Source organism: Pogoniulus pusillus, chromosome 17 (genome assembly GCF_015220805.1).
Source record: "Pogoniulus pusillus isolate bPogPus1 chromosome 17, bPogPus1.pri, whole genome shotgun sequence".
In the NCBI taxonomy this organism is placed as follows: domain Eukaryota; kingdom Metazoa; phylum Chordata; class Aves; order Piciformes; family Lybiidae; genus Pogoniulus; species Pogoniulus pusillus.
Window position 1 is genome coordinate 5,449,626 of NC_087280.1, and position 23,583 is coordinate 5,473,208.

Sequence of the window (23,583 nt, forward strand, 5' to 3'; positions counted from 1 at the left end):
AAAAACAGCCGTGTAAGAAAATGTAAAGTGTTGACAAAAGAAGAAATGTAAATGAATTTGCCATCAGTGACTTTAAGAAAGCTTCTAATGTTCAACATACTGTGATCTCAGATTTTATGAGGAATGACAAGTGGGGGAGAAATGCTATAGAATTAAATTGGATAAATTAATGAGGTTGCATTGTGATAGAGGGGACCGAACAGAATCCAGCAAACACTCGTTTCAATTCCATTTCAGTTTTCAGACACCTTTAAGTGGAATCTTTTACTGTCATTAGACTGATCCAACAGCTAACTAATAATTAGAACTCCTTTGAGAGGAAAGCTATTAAGCACATTAAGCACTTTGTTATTTGCATTCTCCCAAACTTCATTCTCTTGACTTGTGCTTATGAAAATCACCAGTTCCACTGCCTGCAGTAATAGAAAGTCTGCAGGAAAAATATGAACTTTCTTCATTAACAAAATTATGTAGGCTAAACGATAATTGAGGTTTGTTAGCTAGATTTTATGTCTGCATAGGTCAGTGGACTGCTGCTTTGTAGTATATCCTAGCTCTAAATAGGATGTGTTTTCCCGTGGAAAGTAGTTTTGTTGTGTTGTTTTCTATGTGATGATGAAGTAGTTTCAAAAGACTTTTTGGGCTCCTAGGAGGAAAAGGATTATTAGATCTTCAGCCTCACTGGGTGTCTGCTCTGGCTTGGCCAGAAGAAGGGCCAACTGCAGCTTGGACAGGAGATACTCCAGAATTATTACTAATTGGTCGTATGGATGGATCTCTTGGTCTTATTGAAGTTGTAGATATTTCAACCATGCACCGTATAGAACTGGAACACTGCTACAGAAAAGATGGTAGGTGACTGTACTGGCATTTAAACAGAATTTAAAATAAGTAGTCCTGCTCTTGCTTTTTTATTAAGCAAATATATAGGCTCATTTTATTATTATTGTTCATGGGATATGACTTGTGGTACCTTACTTGCAGGCATCATTCACTTGTGTGTGTGGGAGGAGAGCTTGTGAGATCTCCATCTGCACCTTGATACCCTCACAGCCGAGGCAAAACAACTTGTAGCGGCCTAGAGAAATCCTGACATTTCTTTCCATTGTGTGAAGTGGAGTTGTCTACAGATAGCACGTAGTCAGGGAGCCAGTGTCATGTAAATTACGCAATTACTGGCATCCCTCCTGTCTATTGCCAGTGCCAAGGGACATCAAGTAGCACACCTCTCTTAGAACTGTGTGCTTTTGTGTGTTGCTGTTATTGCAGTGGCACTCAGTTTTGTGTTTGCATACAAATTAAGGAAATGTTCAGATCAAAAGTATGTTAAAAAAACTTTGGAGCAGGGGGTGCAAAGTTGTTATGCACTTGATGTTTTAAATAATTGCACTGCAGCTTGGGGTGAAATTCAATTAAGTTGACTTTTTATGTTGTCCATTTATTTAGTGTCTGTCACGTGCCTTGCCTGGTTCAGTGAAGACAGACCATTTGCAGTTGGATATTCAGATGGAAAATTGCTAATAGGAACAAAGGAACCACTTGAAAAAGGAGGAATTGTTCTAGTTGATGCTCATAAGGTAGAGTTAATCTTTAGAACCAATGTGTCATTTTTATAGATAAAGATCTGCTTAAGCTATTTTGTCTATTTGAAAGCTCTTTACAAAAAGTGTCTGTTATTTTAAGAATACTTACCTATTTCAAAGACACTATTGAAGATGATGTACAGTCTACCACATTTGAAAAAGAAAAAGGAAAAATAACTTGCCTTTTTTTCTTGTCAGAGTTTGTAAAGTGTACTCCTGCAGTGACAGAAGTGTTAAAGACAGAGATATGCATGTATGAATTTTGAAAATCATAGTTAATCTGATTTCTAAAAATGCTTATAAGTCATTTTAACCTTGGTTATGCCACGTATTTTTGTAAAGCTTAAGTTCCTGTGCAAAGCAAAAGATGTTTTTCTAAATATGCAGCTGCAACATTTACTTGGCTAGTCTGTAGTAAGTCGTTAGTGGTGCATCAATCATTTGTTATGCTAAGAGGAGAATTTCTCAAGTGTACACATAGCATAAGCATCTTGGGTGCTTCTATGAACTGGGCCAGTACGTGAAGCATGATGGTCATGCTGTGGCATGGGCTGTTCTCTTCTGCCTGAGACTCAAAGCTACATCTATCCCATTGCCTAATCTGTTTACAAAGCATTAATGTAATTCATGCTACAATTTTATAACGTTAAAACAAAGGAAAAAATGTATTTCTTTTTTGGAGGGAGGCATGGGGAGAATGAGGAAATAACGTGCAATGAAAAGACAACTTTTTTCCCCTGTGTTTTTCCTTTAGTTTCTCTGAGGAACCTGGGATTTTCTTTTTGTTTGATAGCTCTGAAAAATATTGTTAAGATTTCAGAATTGCAGCTCTCTATCTCTCTAAGGATTTATTCGTAAATAAAATATTCTTTGTTACTAATAATTAAACACTAGATGGGCTCTGAGAGTTCTGTTTTTCTCTGGTTTTAATGTATTACTTGATATTGACTTCTAATTATTCAAAATCCAATAGGATATGATTGTTACTATGAAGTGGGATCCAACTGGTAAGATTCTCCTGACATGTGCCAAAGAAGAAACAGTGAAACTCTGGGGATATATGGGAGGATGCTGGAGACGTCTGCATTCATTGTCCCATCCAGCTCTGGTGAATGGCATTGCCTGGTGTGCCCTTGCAGGCAAAGGACCCAAGCTGCAGCTACTACTAGCTACGTATGTCTGGGGTGGGGTTGTGGTCCCTGTAGCTCTTTTGCAGGTCTTTTCTACTAGTCTTTAGTGTCCAGAGCAAAGAAATGTTAGTACTGTTTTTCAATAATGTCTATTCAATAAGCCAGGTGCTGTGAAATCCGTATGGCTTCAGAGTTCAGGTAGAATGGCTCTTGTCATATTGCCAGCTGTTCTCTCCATGCCATAAGACCTGGTTGTAGTGACTCTGCTTGAAATTTTTTTGCCTCCTTCAAATATTTTTCCTGAGAATATGTTATTAGTAGAAATGGAAAAGCTATGGTGGGCAGGAATATAAAAAAAAGTGCTGACATCCATTTGGAATAAGCTTTTCCACTTTAATTGATACAATGCAGTTTTATAAGAGGGTGGTGGAGACTACAGATATTGTAAGTTAATACTACACCAGGGATGTTTACTTTGTTTCTCTGTGTTATCCTCTAGGGGATGCCACAATGGTTTGGTGTGTGTCTGGACTGTTCCTCAGGACATAGTAATCACACTGCAGTGCAGTTCAACTTATTCAGAAAAATGGTGGGACCAAGAAACAAGTGCCAAGGTAAAACAAATTAACTTGGTGTTTTAGAAATTCTCTTTGCTCATTCTGAAACTGGGGAAGGAGAAGAATGTGAGAGAGCTACTTAGACCCCAACACATCCCAAGAGAAGACATTTACTAAAAAGTTTATATCGTGTTTGTATATGTGTAGGCATTTTCAGAAGAGAAAGTGAAAAATCACAGGGGTTTGATATGTTTCCATTGTATAAAAGGCAATAATTTTTTACTAAGCTTTAATGACTTTAACACTTATGCTTGGTAAACTGACATCAAGATTAGTTTCACCTACATAAATGGTATATTTTGTAACATTGACATTATTACATAAGCAGAGGAAAGCTGATTATGTGACAAAGCTATTTATGAAATATTATCATAGTACTGGGCTCTTACCTTGTGGGAGTGACCCCATCTCTACAGGGGTGCAGAAGCTGTTGTACTGCTCTGTTTTCTGTAAGTAGTTCAGTGTTGTATGACTATAAAATAATTTGCAGGACGGCTACAGCAAAGCAGTAGAAGTCAAGTGTGTATTTCAGCTGAGAGGGCATATTACTCCTGTCCGGACCGTTGCATTCAGCCCTGATGGATTGGCATTAGTATCTGGTGGACTTGGTGGGCTCATGAATATTTGGTCTTTGCGGGTAAGACCGTCTTTGTCGTGGCATGGTTCTTTCTTGTAGTGTGGGTATCTAAAAAAGCCAAAGCATCGGACTAGCTTGCCTTTCTTTTTTTGTCCTCCTCCTAGTATGTTAGAAACTGTACAGTATGATATAAAACAACGCCATAACATTATTTATAATAAAATACAAATTAAAATAGTACTCAATATTGAAGTATTTTATGTTTTATGGTTCCACCTTTCATTCATTCTGTAGGCTTGGTCATGTTAGTTAAGCTTTGCAGTAACGCTCTCTTTATAGTGGGAAGCAATGTTCTTTTAACTTTGATAACTTGGCCAACAGTCAGATAATGTTGATTATTAAACACTTCTAGATCCTTAGTTATCTCCTTAACATGATAAAAATGCTGGATTTATTTTTTACCTTTCAGTATAAATATTTATTGGTTTTAAAAACAGTTACTGAACAGCTTGGGAGAATATCACCCCTTAGAAATGTGATTATATGCATTTAAAGAGGAAAGTAACTGTGCGTGCACACTGACTCAAACTGCTTCTTCCCTTAGGATGGCTCCGTGTTGCAGAGTGTTGTGATAGGCTCTGGAGCTATTCAGACTGCAGTATGGATACCTGAAGTTGGAGTAGCTGCTTGCTCTAACAGATCAAAGGTGACGTGTTTTAAGTTAATACTCATTTCAATTTTTCACTAAGAGAAAACTATTTAATCTAGGGCTTGTCCTTCCCTTTATTTTTTTTTCTTACTTGTTTTTTGTTAGAAATATGCAGATGGAAACACTTATTTAACTCTGTTCTATTTTTCAAGACATTTTTTGACTTTCAGCCATCACTTGACCCTAGGAATAGCAGTTTTTTAAACAATGTCCCATGTTTAATTCACTGGGAGCAAGGTCGAATTTTTCTGAGACAGTGGTTATAAAGGATCCTACATCAGCTTCTCTTTTTAATGGACAACAAAAATGTGCAGAAAACACAAAGAAAAAATGTTTGATTTCCCTCAGCAAATGCTTCACTGGTCTGGCTTAATCTGAAGCAGCCACAACCTCAGAGATTTTCAAGAAGCAGAAGAATTTACCTCAGTGTTGCCTGTGTCAGGAGCTGCTGGCACATGAATACAAGTTTTAAACCAGCTGATTTTTCCAAAAGAGTACTTTTTGTGAATGAAGAAAAAAAAAATGGCACAAGTTATGATTTCTGTTAGTGGAGTTGTGCTGCATGTGGTTCTAAATGTTTTGGGATTCTTTGAAAGTCTCTTCTGACTTCAAATACTGAGGTCAAGTTGATAGGCAAATCCTAAACTAAAGTTAGACCTAAACTGAATTCCAAACCAAGGTTACAGCACTCCCTAAAATGAATTTTGCTTGTTTCCATGTTTGCTTTCCTTCTTGGAGTGACAGTTGTAGTGTTGCCATGGGAATGTGAGGAAGTGACAAAGGGAAATGGCTACTCTGTAGTACTTACCAACAGATTGTCAAATAATCTGCTTTCTGAACTTCTAATTTGTGATGTGTCTTGTGACTGCTATTAAACAGGATGTGTTGGTAGTGAACTGTACATCAGAGTGGATATCCTCCAATCACGTCCTTGCAACATGTAGGACTGCACTGAAGCAGCAAGGAGTGCTAGGATTAAATATGGCTCCCTGCATGCGAGCTTTCTTGGAACGTTTGCCTATCATGCTTCAGGAACAGTATGCTTATGAGAAGGTAAGAAGAGATACTGCAAGCCATGAAAATGTGTCTGACATGTGACTGCTGCTCAGATCTCTGCTGCCTTCAGTCTCTCACCACAGAGAATCTGGGGTACTCCCCTACATCCTATTTGCAAATGTCTTTCAGTACTCTCCAAGTGAGTAGTCTCCTAATCTGTGGATTTGTAAAATATTAGAAAACCTGTGATTAAGCTTGGAGGAAAATTATTTTCCACAAGCTTTGAGGGATTCCTGTTGCTGAATTGATAGATATATATTTATAATTTTGCTTGTTCCATTTCTCTCCTCCACCCCCCTTAACCTTTAGCCGCACGTTGTTTGTGGAGACCAGCTTGTTCATAGCCCTTACATGCAGTGCTTGGCATCACTCGCTGTGGGCCTTCATCTAGATCAGCTCTTGTGCAATCCTCCTGTACCACCTCATCACCAGAGCTGCCTCCCTGATCCTTCAGCCTGGAATCCAACAGAATGGGCCTGGCTAGAGTGTTTCTCTACTACCATAAAAGCTGCTGAAGCCCTGGCCAAGGGAGCACAGTTCCCAGAATCCTTTACTGTTCCAGACTTGGAGCCTGTTCCAGAGGATGAGCTCACTCTCCTGATGGTAAAGTGCGCTGCACTGTCTCAGCAGCAAAGCATGTGATTACTGAGCATATGGTGTGATGCAGTTGACATTTCCAAACCCTGAAGATTGAGATTCAGTAACATAAGCACCAACAACAAGCTTAGGTTTATTTTTTAATTAACAGGTTAGAATATACTGTTGCTCTCTGTGTTACGAACACAGGTCAATTACATATTAAAAAACCCAAAACAATGCAAAACTGCAGCACTGTATTTTTTAATATGATAGAAGCAAGAAATGTAGCACTTTACAGTGTTATTTAAAGTAAACTTCTGGCACATTTATACACCAAGTTATTGTGCTAGAATCAATTGTCTTTATGATTTGTTATTATATGAAAAAATAGAAATTGTGTAGTTAAGGATTTCTTACCAGCAAATTTGTAGTGTTTTAAGCCAGTGTTTGCAATTAGAACTTAAAAGAAAACCCTTAAGCATTGGTAAATAGGAAAATATTGTTTCACCATGACTTTTGTTTTTCCTATTTTGGTTTGGATTGCAAGTCACAGATAACTGTCATTGGTAGATGGAAATAAACTTTGCCTATGTACTATTTGCTTATTGGAGCCTGCTCACCGTTCACTCTTACTGCTGTACCATTTGGAGTAATTTGAATGTCAGCATTGTTCTTAGAAAGGAAAATGTGTATTGTATAACAAAAACAAAACTCTGGCTTTTGTTATGTAGGATAACAGTAAATGGATCAATGGCATGGATGAACAGATAATGTCTTGGGCAACATCGAGGCCAGAGGTTAGTAAAATTGATGGTTTGGTTTTTGTGTTTCTTAAAATTCTTTTTAACCTTTGTAAGCTGTTGAAGGCACTCCTGTTCTAAAGTGTTCTTTCACGCTATTCCACAGGATTGGCACCTGGGAGGCAAATGTGATGTGTATCTGTGGGGAGCAGGAAGACATGGACAGTTAGCAGAAGCTGGTAGAAATGTCATGATACCAGTAGCAGCACCTTCATTCTCTCAGGCTCAGCAGGTGATCACTGAAAGTCATGAGTTTGCGTTAATGATTTACCATGTATTGTTTGTACAGTTTGTCAACATTTCCCTCTAAATGCCTTCTGAATTTATTGTTTGAAATGACAGTTCAAGTACCCTCACAATATGTGCTTTCACTAAAGGGCAAGTCTTTTAATTAATCAACACATTCAAACAAAAAAAAAAATCACTGAAGTCTGGCAAGCCAGAACTGTTTGATATGAGCTTGAATTGAAAATACCAGCACAGCTTTGACACAGTACATGTGCCAGTTCTGTTCTCTGAAAGGCCATTGATGTTTAGGATGGAAATGTCCAAACTGAATTTCAGATGGGATTACACTGCGGTTTCTCCCACTGGAATACAGTTTAACAAAACTAGTAGCAAATTTCAATGACATGATTTTTATTATATTGGGAGGGGAAAAAAAACCTTTATGAATCATGAAATGAATGAAGCCTTCTGTTAATAGGGCTGTCACAAAGGTTTTCAGTGTGGCAAAAGTGTCAGTTGTCTTGATAGATCACAAAGGAAGAACCTAAAGAGGAGATTGTACATTGTAATACAGGTATTAAAATGTTCATCCATCCAACACAAAAATCATTAACATTCCTTTATGCCTTTCTAAACCAGGTTGTTTGTGGTCAGAATTGTACTTTTGTCATTCAAGCTAATGGCACCGTTTTGGCCTGTGGAGAAGGGAGCTATGGGCGACTGGGACAAGGAAATTCTGATGATCTTCATGTGTTAACAGTCATTTCAGCGCTGCAAGGTAGAATTGTTGGGTTAGAAGGCAGCTAATAGAGCACCAATAAGCATTTTGGCCATTAATGTAATTATTTGTGTGGATGCTATTTTTTCAGATTTATGCATTACAGCATTGCAGTCCTTAACTTAAAGAATTGAACAGATAAACTATAGATGTTAATTTTTCCTTAAGAGCTGTCATATATTGGAATTCCTTAATTTTAGGAGTGCTTCAGGGAAAAGTGTTTGCTCAGGATAGAAACGTTTAATTTCAAAACTGATGGCAGAGCAGAAGCATAGGTTTTACATGAGAAGACAGAAATTGTGTTAAAAATGAAAATAAAGTGCTGTAAGAGGAAAACTGTTACAGTTTGTTCCCTTCCCTAAACTTAACCAGCTACTACTGGGGGCACTTGGATAAATGTGTATTAAGAGTTTATTATCATTTATTCTAAACTGTGCTTTCTTGGTTTGCTTTAACAGGCTTTGTTGTAACACAGTTGGTGACTTCTTGTGGATCTGATGGACATTCCATGGCTTTAACAGAAAGTGGGGAAGTCTTTAGCTGGGGAGATGGAGATTATGGCAAACTGGGACATGGGAACAGCGACAGGCAGCGCAGGCCTAGACAAATAGAGGCTCTGCAAGGAGAAGAAGTGGTGCAGGTTGCAAAATACTTTTTGTTTATTTGTTTGTTTCCTACCAACTGCAGGCATAGTGATAGGAACATTCCAGGACCATTGCAATCTTGACAGTCTGAATTCGTATACTGAATAAAACCAGGCGACTTTTTACTTCTCAGAGTGTTATGAACCGAGGTGATAATTTCCATCTGAGAGATGGTAGTTTTATTGATGATATGTATATTAATTGACTAGAGAAGACTAAAAATTAGAACATGGAAGACAGGGATGATCAGAAGATTATCAAAGTACAGACATGATTCAGAAGCTTCCTCTGGTCCTTATCTTTGACCTACAAAACAAGACACCAAGACCATCTCCTAAGTGTGCATTGTATCAGTATAAAAATATCCTTACTTGACTTTGACTGAAGATTTCTTTGTAAATGATATATAAAGTATTCCTACAAAAAAAAGCAATCTCCTTACAGAAAACAGTAGTTGGTAACAATAAACACCTGAAAGCCTTTTTCCACCTTTCCTCCTGGTCAGTGTTACCACTGAGAGAAATGAGAGATGGATTGTTGAAGTCATTAATAATCTATCTGCATTTCAGCTCTTTATGAAAAGTGATTTTAGTTTAGGGGAGGAATAGGTATTACATCTTTACATGTAATAGCTAATGTGGTTTTCCCTCCAAATGTAAAATGTCTGTAAAAATTATCTTTATTTTCCTTCCAGATGTCCTGTGGCTTCAAACACTCAGCTGTGGTGACCGCAGATGGCAAACTTTTTACATTTGGAAATGGTGATTATGGTCGCTTAGGACTTGGAAATACTTCCAATAAGAAACTTCCAGAAAGAGTGACAGCGCTGGAGGGTTACCAGATTGGACAGGCATGGTTTATCTAAAATTAGCAGTGTGTCTTTGTTTAAAGTTGATGTTTTAAACATTTAAGTGCTCTGGGTTATTTTTATCTTGGCTTTTATTTTAATTGTGATGGCAGAATTTCACTGTGTAATTTTTTCAGTCATTGTTTTCCTGACTCTCTAGATCTGCAAAAGTGTTTGCTAAACAGGGAGCTCATATAGCAAAATACCGTTCTTTGATTCTAGGCACTGAGAGGAAGATCATACCTAAAGAGTACCACTGTGGTCCTAAGTATCTTTAAATCACTGATAAGCAATGGAAATTGTAATGATTTTAGAAGTCTACTTATTTTATTTGAACAGGATGTTTCTTTTCTTAAAGGTAGTTTGGATGTTTGAGTTAGTAGTGAATTAGCTAAAGCTGTCATAATAGCATATATCTCTCAACCAGGTGGCCTGTGGACTCAATCACACTGTAGCTGTGTCAACGGATGGCTCAATGGTTTGGGCTTTTGGAGATGGAGATTATGGTAAACTTGGTTTGGGAAATTCCACTGCAAAATCATCACCACAGGTTAGAATTCATAGAGAAGTTATTCTTTGTGTGACTTTTCAGTGGTGTAAAAAGTGTTACATGGTGTTCAGAGTGCTCAGAAGTTAAATTATTAATTCCATCTGCTCTACTGTTCTGATACCATCTGGCATAAATAATTCCTATCATATCTTTTGCTGACTTTGAGACTTATAAGGATTTTACATAAGTAATAGCAACCTTATCTCAATGTCAATACAAGTGGCAAAAACTTAAGTATTACCTTGAGGAAGAGAGCTTTCTTTTGGAATCTGTGGAGATGGTTATTTACACTTCCATCTGCTTTCTCCCGAAGTGTTCTCAGTCATTGTATACAGAAAAGGTGTTAATTCCATTTAAAAAAAACAGAACAAAGAGAAAACTGTGTCTCAGTTTCCTGTATTAATTTGTAAGCATTAATTAGAGTAATCCTACATTGTGTGCATTGCACAGAGGGAACTATAACTTTTCTTTTTGGAAGCTGGAGTTGCAGATAAAATTCATGGTTACTTACAATTGATGTCCTCATAATACCATAGCTCTTTTAACTTGTACTTACCCTTTAGAAAGTGGATATTCTGTGTGGAATTGGAATTAAAAAAGTTGCCTGTGGAACCCAATTCTCCGTTGCACTGACAAAAGATGGCCACGTATATACTTTTGGACAAGGTAGGACAACATGGTTTTTGAACCCTTCCATCTATAGGTTTGTGTGCATTGCAAGTTAAAAGAAAGAATGATAAGATTTATGTATTCTAAAACTGATCTAATGGTACTGTTTAGATTTGTGCTGCCCTAATCTGAAATTTGGAACTTTAACAATGCCATAGTCATGTATACTTAAAATCCAGATTTGAAGCTCTCACTAGTTTGATCTCAGGATAGCCTTTCAGTTTACTAATTTACTTTCCTTAGAGTGCTTTTTGAAAACTTGACTGAATTTCAAATGTCTGAAAACATGGGGTTACATGAAAGTGTACTTCATCTAGTAAATCACCCATCTACACTAGTTGTTTGAAAATCTGAACAGGAGAGTTCCCAAGTGCACTGATTTAAACACGCTTAAACTTGTCACGTACTGTAGAGCTGTACATTTAGACCTAAAAGTCCTTATTTTAATAGAATTTGAACATGTTTGAGAATTAGTGAAAATAACAGCGTGAGCAATATTAATGAGTGCTCTAGGAAGCACTTTTTGTAAGAAACATGCATTAGATTTCTCCCTAACTGACTGCATCCTAGTTCCAATAGTATTGCTTTTTGTCCCTCTGAATACTGCCTGCAAGTGGTGTGCTTCAAGTACATATACATATGCTTTCAATTTTAGATCGCCTTATAGGTTTGCCAGAAGGTCGTGCTCGAAATCATAACAGACCCCAACAAGTTCCAGTTCTCTCAGGAATCTTCATTGAAGACATAGCTGTGGGAGCTGAGCATACACTAGCATTGTCATCTACTGGAGATGTGTATGCATGGGGTAGCAACTCTGAGGGGCAAGTATGTAGTGTTCACTCTCTGTTCCTGACCTTTATAAGGCTGTAATTGTACTTTCCGGATGGGGTTTAAAAAAGTTTGCTCTTATAAAAAGTTAGAGTGTGATATGAAACTGAGCAATGAGTCAGAAAAGCTTCAGTAAAATTTTCTTTTTACACAAATGGCATTTTCATAAACACAAATGTAAGAATTCACGTGCTAGAACAAAGATGGCATTTAAATGGTATGGAAGAGACCTTTCAGCTCTTTTGTGTAAGCATGAGAAAAACTGTGCAGCATAGATGACTTAGCAGTATAGATTAGTTCCTCAGTCTGCAAAAGAGCTTGCAAACAATCTCTAGCTGTTTTAACGTCTCTGTGACACCTGCATTTGCTGCCCCTGGGTGCAGTATTCTATTGAACAGAGAAGGTGAACACTCACAATGAAATGTATATAAGAAATACTTTTTATCTCAGTATATGCTGTTGATAAATACCATTTCGTGCCACTTGCTCTCAGTTTTTGCTTGGAGAATTACAGAAGTATCATAACAATTGCTGATTCTTCTTTGTGCCTTTTACATCTGTTATGAATTGTCAGCTTGGACTGGGCCACACCAACCATGTCAGAGAACCAACCCTAATAACAGTCCTGCAAGGAAAGAGCATTCGACAGATTTCAGCAGGACGGTGCCACAGTGCTGCCTGGACAGCTCCACCTGTTCCACCAAGAGCTCCAGGTGAAGAACTGAGATTGTTTGTGTGGCCATTATTTGTGTTTCCTGGGGAATGAGTACAAATGTTTTGGTTTATATCCTTGTAATTTTTCAAATTCTCTTAGACTCTTCCTTTTGCCGCTGTCATGGTTTAACTCGAGTAGGCAGCTAAACACCATACAAGCTACTGCAAGGAAAATCAGCTTCCTCCCAGCTGAAAGCAGTACAGCTCCACTTCATCACATAATGTCTTTTTTTCTTTTTCTGGGGTAGGTGTTTCAGTGCCTTTACAGCTTGGTTTACCTGATGCCATTCCACCACAGTACGGGGCACTGAAAGAAGTGAGCATTCATACCGTAAGGGCAAGGCTCAGACTGCTGTACCATTTTTCTGACCTCATGTACTCTTCATGGAGATTACTGAACCTCAGTCCCAATAACCAGGTAAAATTCCATTTGGAGAAAAAACAGCTCAGCTCTGCTGTGTTCTGCTGTGTTTCTGGACAGTTTCTGACAGGGAACAACGTATCCTAATTCTACAGGGTTTTGTAGTAAAAAAATGTGTTAACCTCAATTAAACCAAACTTTGTCAGAGTATTGTTATGTGCTTTCACTTATTCTAACTTTGGCATCTCGATGCTCCAGGTTCCAAAAACATACTACCCTCAAAGCTAAAACCGGAAAGCGCTAACCTGTCTGTTTCCTGAAACACTGAAGTGCTGATGATTACTGTGAAGATTTTTATTCTGAGTTTATCCTTTATTAATGTTTGCTTTATTGCAGAATAGTACATCTCACTACAATGCTGGAACATGGGGAATAGTTCAAGGACAACTAAGACCCTTGCTAGCACCACGAGTGTACACACTCCCCATGGTACGCTCTATAGGAAAAACTATGGTTCAAGGGAAGAACTATGGGCCGCAGATTACTGTGAAGAGGATATCAACCAGGTCAGTCTTATTTTCATAGGCCTTGTACTAGACCTCAAACCACTATTTGCACATTTTCCATAATGTTTGTTATGCTGAGATCTCTCTGTACACCTTTGTAAATCCAGTGACCGCAGCAGCATCGCGTGTGCGTGAGTTACATGATGTGGTTGTGTCTCTTGTTTTTTTGAAAGAGGTCGGAAGTGCAAGCCCATTTTTGTACAGATAGCAAGACAGGTAGTAAAGCTAAACGCATCAGACCTTCGCCTGCCTTCCCGTGCCTGGAAAGTGAAACTAGTTGGAGAAGGAGCTGATGATGCAGGTGGAGTGTTTGACGACACTATTACAGAAATGTGTCAGGTATGAAAAGTCTGTTAGTTCGAAATGCCTGGGTGGAGGTTTTGTTCTCTTCGGTGGCTTTTAGTATTTTTTACATTTCCTTTTCCAGCAAAGCAAATACCTCAGTGCTGAGCAACAGCATTAGAGCTGCCTGTTCAGCAGTGGTTTTGAAGATAAAGAAATCTTCCTGGGTTGTGAAAAAGAGATACCATAAGGCAACACCATAACTAGTATTATAGCAAACCCCTCAGAATTCTGAGAGAGCCCCTACACACATCCTAGGAGCATTTTGCAGCTCTCGTTCTGTCCAGCCTATATCTTCTGTAAGAGAAGTTGTACTGTATTCCATGATTCCAATGCACCCCATCCATGCAAGGCAGAAACAGGAAGGTGTTTCTTACATGGCCAAAGATATTTGTCACCTTTCAGATTCAGTGCTGGAAAGGAGATCAGAAGGAGAAAGTGCACATTTTGCCTGTCATCAGGATGTTGTTGCTGTTGTCAATGTAGCTGTCTTTTCAGATTCCTCTGGAAACTTCAGGCTTCGAACTATCAGAACTAAGATAAAAGTGGTCAGTGCATAAATGTGCTTCCTATAAAGACTCGTCTCAGCCCTGTAACACAGCTGTGATGGCAGTCAGAAGGATTCAAAGCAAATGCTGACTGGAGAATTTTTGTTATGGGAGCCTCAAAACCCAAAGAATGAGGATTAGTGAGGATAATTAGTGTATCTGCTTAGTCTGGGACAGGGCTGTAGCTATGAATGGTGCTGTAGCTGGCACTGGAGTTAGAATTAGGATACAGGATGGAAGAAACTGAAGAACTCCATTTATTAATGGAATTTCTGAGACCTTGGGGCTAGAGGAGGGTTGATTCAGGTAGGGACTTGAGGTGTATTTTTTGGGTTCTTTGCTAAAGAGTTGTAATGTCAGGTTTATTATCACTGCGCCTAAGAAGGCTTTTTTGTTGTTGATTTTTAAGGAACTGGAAACGGGAATAGTAGACTTGCTTATTCCTTCCCCAAATGCTACAGCTGAAGTAGGCTACAATAGAGATAGGTAAGTTGTGCTTGTATTGCAAATGTTAGTGGGTGAAAATTGAAATCTCTTCTTAACCACTTCATACCAAATAATGAGACTGCATGTTTCTCTCTAGTATGTTTTTATCTTCAGGTAGTGATGTTACTTTATTGTGGAGGAGGGGACATGGTTTTAATGTGAACTTGCTGGACTGCTGATGCAGCATTCAGAGTAACAGCAGGAATGGTGCCCTTTGTGGTCAGCATTAGTTCTGCCAGTCTTGGCCTCTTTTATTTTAACAGCTGAAGATAACAATGATCTTCTAATTTGGGCATGCTTTGCTGTTAGTTGTGTTGCCAGTTACTCTGGTGTGCTTAGAAATGCTTTGTCTTTCAAATGACACTAGACTATTTCCCCTGATTCTTTGTTCTTCCAGGTTTCTCTTTAACCCGTCAGCTTGTTTAGATGAACATCTGATGCAGTTTAAGTTCTTGGGCATTCTCATGGGTGTAGCTATTCGTACAAAAAAGCCATTAGATCTTCATTTGGCTCCAATGGTCTGGAAGCAACTTTGTTGTATCCCACTCATCTTGGAGGATTTGGAGGAGGTAGATCTGCTCTATGTGCAGACCCTCAACAGCATTCTTCACATTGAAGACAGTGGGATTACTGAAGAAAATTTCCATGAGGTAAGATAGGAGAGTTGAAGCCTCTTGGTTTATTACTCTGTCATAATGACTTCAACTTCAATACTCATATAATTCAGTGTCTCTGTTATTGGCATAAGCAGCACTCATGCATTTATAAGCATTTGTGATCTTAAAACTATAATAAAATATTAAACATCACTAGAGTGGCTTACACTAAACACACTTCCTGTTTTGCTTAACAGATGATTCCTTTAGATTCTTTTGTTGGCCAAAGTGCTGATGGTAAAATGGTTCCCATAATCCCTGGAGGGAACAGTATCCCACTTACCTTTTCAAACAGGAAAGAATATGTGGAGCGAGCAATTGAGTACAGACTCCATGAAATGGACCGTCAAGTAAGAAATTCTGTGACTCTCTTCTCCTTGCTAATGCTAGTGCTAGTCAGTGTGATTTTTCCACTGCCGTTTAGTAGGCAGTAAGAACAGCTTGGCTTTCTGCATTTCACTGTAGTCCCTGTGGCTTTTTTTTCCTTCACAGTGTTCTAAGGTTTTGTTTTGAAGTTGTCCTAATTCTCTTAGTAATTGCTCAGTTGACAAAAGAAGTCAGAACTTGTCTTTCATTATAGGAGTCCCACTGCAGAAGATAACTTGCACTTGTGCACACTGTAGTTCTTAGACATTATAGCAACATAGCCACTAGATAAATATTTCTGACAAACATTTGTTTAACTTAAAACTCTCTTCTGCTGTAGCATAGAAGCAATGGATATTTAATGATCTGTTTTGAGTAGTGTTAATTACCTGTTTGCATACTTTGACCTATTTTGTCATTTGTATAGTAAAGCTTGTGAAAGCAGTATACTAATTGGATGCTAGGAAGGTTCTTTTCCTTTTTCTCAAGGTACCAATGCATGTGTGTTACTATCTGCATTAGGAAAGGAACTTTCTCATCAAGGGTAGTAAATCCTAAGTCTCGTAGAACAAAAAGACTTCTTACATTTGTGACTCCATTCCAGCTCAGGTGTATGGTACTTGCAACTGATTTTTAGTTTAGCCATCGTCATTTGTGCTGCAAACTTGTCCTTTTTTAAAGTTCTCTTTTGTATCAGAACAGTTTTGGAGACCCTATTACAAGAGGGATGTGGATGTGCTGGAATGTGTCCAGAGAAAGGCCACAAGGATGATCAGAGGGCTGGAGCACCTCTCCTCTGAGGAGAGACTGAGGGAGTTGTGGCTGCTCAGTCCTGAGAGGAGAAGGCTCTGATGTGACGTTATTGTGGCTTTCAGTATCTTTAAGGGAGACTTTCAAGGAAGTTAGGTAGTGATAGGACTGGAGGGAATGGAACTAAGCTAGAAACGGGTAGTTTCAGACTAGATGTTAGGAAGTTCTTCACCATGAGGGTGGTGAGACCCTTGAAGAGGTTGCCCAGGGAGGTGGTGGAAGCCACATCTCTGGAGGTGGTTATGGCCAGGCTGGATGAGGCTCTGGACAGCCTGATGTAGTGTGAGGTGTGCCTGCCCATGGCAGGGGTGTTAGAACTAGGTGATCCTTGTGATCCCTTCCAACTCTGACTAATTCTACGATTCTGTGTTCTGTAACATGCAATTGCAATTTAAAATAGGTGTAAGACTGTCCTTACAGGAGGTGCACATGTAGGAGGCTGTGTTTGCCAAATCTTTTATGAGTCTGTTTTTACCCTATTTCTCAGCTGACACATTACTCTTGTATTTGGGTGGTACAGTAAGTGGGAAAGGTAAGAAAATTGCACTTCCAATGTCTCTTCTTTTTTGGACAACAGGTGGCTGCTGTAAGAGAAGGAATGTCTTGGATTGTTCCAGTTCCTTTGTTGTCTCTTCTAACTGCCAAGCAGTTGGAGCAGATGGTCTGTGGCATGCCAGAAATATCAGTTGAGGTTCTGAAGAAAGTTGTGCGGTACAGAGAAGTTGATGAGCAGCATCAGTTAGTACAGTGGTTCTGGCACACCCTCGAAGAATTTTCAAATGAGGAGAGAGTCCTTTTCATGAGGTTTGTGTCAGGAAGATCTCGACTGCCAGCCAACACTGCTGATATCTCTCAGCGGTTCCAAATAATGAAGGTTGATAGGGTAAGATTCTGTTTTCTTTTCTGTATTTATTCCTATCTAGTGTTACCTGTCCTTTGGCAAAAGGAGACACCTTTCCGTAATTACAAATTGACAGAGAAAGTATGGGATGGGATATGCTCTGCATTAGTAAACCCAGACATTTTGATTGTGTAGGACATAGGCTATATTAATTGAAACCTAATTTAGTGCCTTTACAATAATTCAGTGTTTAGAGATTAAGACCTTCTTTTACTAGAACTTCACAGTCATTTCCTGTTCCAACCCCTTTTTTGTTGGAGCATTTTCACTCCCGTTTTTGAAGTCCTAAATCTGTGGAAGTGGCAGCATATGACCACTAGTGAACAATAACATCTTAAAACCACTGCAGTGAGCTTATGGTGTCATAGAATCATAGAATGGTTTGTGGTGGGAGGGACTTTATATTAGACTGTAAAGTATATCTACATAGCTCGTAGATTACATTTGTCATTACTTCTGGCTACGTGAATCAACAACTTGGCAAAATCTAAGTTAACAGTGGTTTGACTGTCATCTTTAGTTAGGTGTTCCTCATGTTAAAGCACACTATGGTATGTAATTTAACTATTGCTTGGTATCTTCCAGTGGGCTGCTAAATAGTACAATGTTACAAATAGTTGTATTTCATGACTGTGTTGAAAATAGCACCCTGTCGTTTTGCTCACAGTTAAGGATGGAACAAGTGATGTGAACAAGGGAGGCTGGTCTACTTCTTAAAAGGAATTTGGAGGTAGAATGTGGAAACGCTGATGGAGGCAAGGGAGGGAGCAATGAACTATGGATGTGTTGCACTTCTTGCTTCTTTCACAACTTTAACAAGTGTTCATCTTTTATCCATTTCCACAGCCTTACGACAGCTTGCCTACCTCACAGACTTGTTTCTTTCAACTGAGGCTCCCACCTTACTCCAGTCAACTAATCATGGCAGAGCGTTTGCGCTATGCAATCAATAATTGCAGGTCTATAGACATGGACAATTATATGCTCTCACGGAATGTGGACAATGCAGAGGGCTCAGACACAGATTATTAACATTCTGTGAACAAAATCACCTTCCTTTTACTACAAATAGTGCCCTAAGTCCAATTCATTGTTGACATAATTTTACAGTAACCATAGATGTTTTAGGAGAGTAAAACCAGATGTTACTCGAAATGTAACAAACAAAATTAGATGTTTTTATTTTTTTGTGATTGTAAAAAAAAAAAAGACAAGGAAAATGAAAACAAAAAAGGTATGATCGGTAAGTTGGGGTCTTTTTCTTCCTTTTTGGGTCACTTTTGATAAGTTTGCATGGAGACATTTTGGTGCATTTTTGTTGGAAATAGTACATTTGTAAGCTCTCCCAGTGAACATGAAGAGTTGTACATTGTGTATAATTGTTCATTAGCAAGGACAGTTTTACATGAATATTCACATATTTATTTTGTTTTAATTTGAATTGCCTGTGCAGGGTTCCTTATGCAGAGAAAAATAAAGTCAATTCAAGAATCAGTTGCTTGTATGCATTTGTGAACTGTGCTTGGTTCTCTTCAGCCTTCATACTTTTATATTTTGTCTCAGGAAATTATAGTATTGCTGTGTTCAGCCGGGATGTGACATGTTTGAAGCATCTTAAAATGTTTCTCTTCAACAAATGTGATGTGTAGTACTGTGCTCTGCATTCTTAGTATCTGCGATACTGTTTTTTTCAGGTATGCCACTATTCCTTATACTTCAAGTTAAGGTTGTACTTGGTTCCTTCTTGACTTTCATCTAAACATTTTTTCTCCAGAGTAGTACCAGTTGACAGTAATAGCTCACTGCCATCCTGACTCAAAAACCTTTAAATCTTCTGTCAAAAGCCCCTTTTTAATGTACAGTTTGATGCAGTTGGTTCCTATCAGTAAGAAAGAATGGAAATGGAAGTGAAAGGCTAGCAGCAGAGGTATATGTTTTGTTACATGCATACTGAGTTTTTGCCTTTGGCTTTAGCAAACGTCACATGTTTGAGCTCCTCTCCTGGCAGGTGTGACTGTGTTATGATCACCAGGATGTGGCTCATACTGTAGTGGGTACATCTTTGGTTAGGACAATAATATACTGCGCAAAGAGGTTTTTGTTCTGTGTCTTAGGGAAGCGCCAAGGAACGGATAATTCCCCAGTGTCTCTGTCGAAAGCATGATTTGTGTCAATCTACAAATGCTGCCTGGTGTCGAGGAGCAGGATTTCCTTGAGGTGAGGAAAAGGGTAGAACCTGTCCCTAGGTCAGTCGCTGATACTCTGCACTCATCTCAGCTTTTTGGTAAGGATGCTGTGGGGCTTGAGGGCTAGTGAGAACGCTGCTTGATTGCATCTGTGTGAGACAAGACTGGGCTACCCGAGTCTGGGAAGAGGGTAAAAATCCCTGCAACTTGCCTTTATGCAACTGTACATGAGCAAGGCTTTATGGGGAACCATTTGTCCAAGACAACTGGTGTGTTGCTGCCAGCTAGCAGTGAGTTTGCAGATCCAGGTGTTGTCTAATTAAGTCCTCTTGGTTAGGACTAGTCAGCTTATGGAAAAGGCAGAAGGTTCTTGAGCTATGATCAAGAACCAGACAGAAATATGAAACATACAGAGGGGAGCTTTCAGGGGGGACTCAGGGTGTTGAAATCATGCAGAATTAGTATCCTGCCTCATTATGTATTGTGGTTCCAAATGGGATTTTCGGTGTCCCATCACTGTGGTGTGGGATAGTATATTCACATCTTAGTCTAAATTTGTAGGTGTAATACATTTTTAAAAAAGAGAGAAAGCAAAAGAAAAGATCCATTAGTAATTTCATTAGTAAAGGGGAAGCTGCTATATAAAGTTCTGTATAGACTTAATTCACGTGTTTGAATTAGCGCTACTAATTTGTCACTCTCTTTCAGGCACAAAAAGTAGAACTGTGCCTAAAAATGACAGCTTTGTAAGACTTGGATCATGGGGATATTTTTGGAGGCAGTTTGTGCTAAAGTGAAGGAAGGTTTTGATACTGGTAAATACTGATGTTGATTAAAGGATTTGTGCTTGATTGTTTTAATTGAGACTGTGCTTGTCCTTTGAATATTCTCTTGTAGCATCATTAAAACTATCAAGTGCTTAATTATTTTTTGTTTTATCCTACTATTCGTTTTCACCAGAATTACACTGTATGCATTCCTTTCAACTGCTGACTCTCCTTTTTCTGTTGCTCAGGCATCTGAGATTGGAGTCATGTTCAAGTTTCTTGCATAATGCTGCCTATATATAATTGCATACAAAGGTAAAGAATGTACAGCACTGATTATGTCCTACTCTTGGAGACCATCTGAGAAAGTTGCAGCTTTTGTGTCAGTTGAAGGGTACGTTACTTACACAGACTTCTTCCACTACAGAAAAGGAATAAATATCACCAGCCTAAGTCTGCATTCTGTAGTACTGCGAGTACGTCATACACGCAGTTTGCCTAAAGACCAAAATATGCAGCTCAGTCTTGTACCAAACCTTCCAGGTTGGCAGTATTGCACCAGGCAGTTGGCTGCAGCAAGGTGGACTGAAGTGATTTCCAAATGTCATACCTCATGTCCTTTCCACCCTTCAGCACTGGATGGGACATCTGTGTTTGACTTAAGCAGGGAGTATCAGTGGTAACGAATGCCTCTCAGAGGTAAGAACAGGGGTGTGACAATATGTTTACCTAGACCTGTTTCAAATATATATGGTGTAGAGAGGCACAAAAGTAAAGTGCTGGTTGGGTACTGGATAGGAAAGCATTTAGATGCCAAAAGCCTGCGGCTACTATTTGGTGCCATTTATTTTTTGATGTGAATAGTACCTAACTTCCTAACATCTCAGAGTTCTCAAGCAGCACATACTCTCTCTGATTAATAAGGCTGTTACTTCTCAAAGCAAGTAATTAGTGTTTCTTACCCTGTTTCTATCTTGAGATTAGGTGATTAAGTCTCTACCACTTTTGGTGTTTACAATCACTTTTTCCCACTTTTTTTTCCCCTTTTTTTTTTCCTTCCTTTCCCACCTAGGAAGTACATCCCTAGTTGGACAGCCCTTTGCAACAGGTAGGCACACTGCAACAGAGAGATGAACAGCCAGTCCCCAAGACTATTACTATTGCTAGCGATAGTAGTGTTGGTTCATCTGTCAGAGACGGAATGTAGTGGTAGGTGGAATGTGTGTTCATTATGCTTAGGGAGAACTGGTAAGAGCAAAACGTTTTCTTGAACAATAGTGTTCTCCACAGAGGAGGTGAACAAGTAGCCAGATCAGATCTGGAGGTTTGATTTAGATCTGTCATTTAAAATTTTTGAGGGGGTGATGAAGTTTAATGGCAAAAAAATACTGCTGCTGGCATGTATGCAGTTTTACTGTGCTGCAGGACTTTATTTAATTTCCTTTTACCTTAGTGCTGAGCTGAACTGTGTTACCACAGCAGAAATCTGAAGGGTCTTCTGATGTTGCTGTTTCCTTATTGTATAGGAAAAGACACAAAATTTTGATAGTGAAACTTTGTTTGCCACTTGCATCTGGTAATCTGATGCAGCTTCCAAATAGACATCTTGATTTATCTCCCCTTTCTTTCAGGACATTATAAACTAATAGATAACAAGCTTTCCTCCCTCCGTACCTGGTGAAGTTAAGAGGTAGGGTCCATGAAGGAAAAAAAAATGTTTCAGTAATGTTAAGAGAACTGTGATGGAACTCAGATGGTTGGAACTAAAGAAAACTGTTATCATGCTTCCATCCTTACATGACACGTTAAGTAAAATGTAATCGTTATGTACTTAATTTTCAAATTGGAATATCTAAGTAAGAAAATTTATTGTTGATTCTGACATCTGTAATCAGCACAACTGTGTTCACAATATCCACATTAAAGGAGAGCAAGAGCAAAGTCAATGAGCATTTGTACACAACCAGGCAAAGAAACTAAGGGCAAGATTATTCCAAGGCCTTTTCTAGCTCTGTACAGTAGACGAAACAAATCCTCAAACAAAACACAGAAAAAAAAACCCCAACACCACCCACAATACCACTCCATCCCTCTGTGTCATTTGTGTGTGCCCTGCCCCCGGATCCCACCCCACAGTCCTGATAAAATACCTGATAAAAAAGCTTAACTAATGTGTAGACAGATGCAAACCCATTTTCACATCTTGTAGCTACTTGAAAATCTGTGGCATTTACAGTGGTATGTCTTTCATCACCGAGCACTCAAGAGCTCTGGCAGTGAGAGAAGGACTTTAGTTACTAATGTGACCAGAGAGAATTCCTACCTTATTTTGGCTTGTCAGCACTATGTGAAACTGAAGGGATTTCACCAGTTGTGTATTCAAGGTAAGAATTGTGTCAGCATCCTCTTTTCCACAGCATAGTAAGTTTGCTCGGCCCAGCAATCTCCTTCTCAAGTTATAAGTGCTGCTTTAGGATTGTTGCTTGTCCTTCCTGTCTGTGCTTCCAGTTATATTCTTTAGTTTGTAGTGCCTGAGGGTCCTTAAAGTTTAGGAATAAGTTCATGAAATATCAGAATATTACAGTCTTGTGACACTAAGTATCTCTAAGTTACAAAGATGTAATAAAGAAATAACTTATTTCTAGGTGAGTGTTTCTTACAGATATATGGATGAAGTATTTGGAGTCCAGCTAATTTGATTAAGTTCCTGTAGTGCTGTGATTTATTTCTTAGCTCAGCTGAATTAGAGCATACCAGAGTATATCTGTGAATCACTCGACCAAGTTGAAAGGAAAGAGTAAGTATATTCACTTCTGCTGAGAGCTGTGAAGTTCTCTATTTTGCTGCACCACATGATCTTTTCAATACTTCATTGCTCATGTGTTCTTGCAGAGGAAAGATTCAGCCCTAGGCCTGTAGTCTCTATTTCTGCTGAGTTAACCTGTTCCCCAAATATAAAGAAAAGCATGTGCCATGTTAGCCTTCAGTAATTCAGTAAGCAGCCATTTAAGAAGTCACTTAGTGACAAAGTCTGGAATAACTGCTGTGTGATGGAACAGAAATGCTGACTCTGGGACAGAACAGGATTTCTGAAAGGTAACATTCTAAATTTGCTTTTACTTTTTAAGGCCACACACATTCAGGTTTTCCTACTCTATGTAAGGTTTGCATTTCAAATGAAATCTTAACTGCTGTAGACTTCATTGTGATATAAGCTGGAACTATTCAGGACCCAGAGAGGCTGTCAAACTGGTTTGTATGCAGCCTTCTGTTTGATGTCTAGGC

General features: G+C 38.8%; 1 protein-coding gene across 8 annotated transcripts in view; it reads left to right on the forward strand.

Moving 5' to 3' along the window:
• Positions 1 to 18,839, forward strand: part of HERC1 (HECT and RLD domain containing E3 ubiquitin protein ligase family member 1) — a 108,228-nt gene extending 89,389 nt beyond the window's left edge. For all 8 annotated transcript variants that reach the window (XM_064157368.1, XM_064157366.1, XM_064157374.1 and 5 more), the window contains 25 exons: positions 651 to 851; positions 1,447 to 1,577; positions 2,557 to 2,756; positions 3,213 to 3,327; positions 3,821 to 3,967; positions 4,512 to 4,613; positions 5,496 to 5,669; positions 5,982 to 6,275; positions 6,983 to 7,048; positions 7,158 to 7,283; positions 7,919 to 8,057; positions 8,516 to 8,697; positions 9,396 to 9,551; positions 9,976 to 10,098; positions 10,662 to 10,764; positions 11,423 to 11,592; positions 12,170 to 12,308; positions 12,558 to 12,727; positions 13,067 to 13,236; positions 13,410 to 13,575; positions 14,536 to 14,612; positions 15,010 to 15,262; positions 15,466 to 15,618; positions 17,022 to 17,327; positions 18,192 to 18,839. In XM_064157368.1, coding sequence (XP_064013438.1) covers positions 651 to 851; positions 1,447 to 1,577; positions 2,557 to 2,756; positions 3,213 to 3,327; positions 3,821 to 3,967; positions 4,512 to 4,613; positions 5,496 to 5,669; positions 5,982 to 6,275; positions 6,983 to 7,048; positions 7,158 to 7,283; positions 7,919 to 8,057; positions 8,516 to 8,697; positions 9,396 to 9,551; positions 9,976 to 10,098; positions 10,662 to 10,764; positions 11,423 to 11,592; positions 12,170 to 12,308; positions 12,558 to 12,727; positions 13,067 to 13,236; positions 13,410 to 13,575; positions 14,536 to 14,612; positions 15,010 to 15,262; positions 15,466 to 15,618; positions 17,022 to 17,327; positions 18,192 to 18,377 — 4,049 coding nt within the window. In that variant the 3' untranslated portion in view covers positions 18,378 to 18,839. The remainder of the gene's footprint in view (positions 1 to 650; positions 852 to 1,446; positions 1,578 to 2,556; positions 2,757 to 3,212; positions 3,328 to 3,820; positions 3,968 to 4,511; positions 4,614 to 5,495; positions 5,670 to 5,981; positions 6,276 to 6,982; positions 7,049 to 7,157; positions 7,284 to 7,918; positions 8,058 to 8,515; positions 8,698 to 9,395; positions 9,552 to 9,975; positions 10,099 to 10,661; positions 10,765 to 11,422; positions 11,593 to 12,169; positions 12,309 to 12,557; positions 12,728 to 13,066; positions 13,237 to 13,409; positions 13,576 to 14,535; positions 14,613 to 15,009; positions 15,263 to 15,465; positions 15,619 to 17,021; positions 17,328 to 18,191) is intronic.
• Positions 18,840 to 23,583: the final 4,744 nt, after the last annotated feature.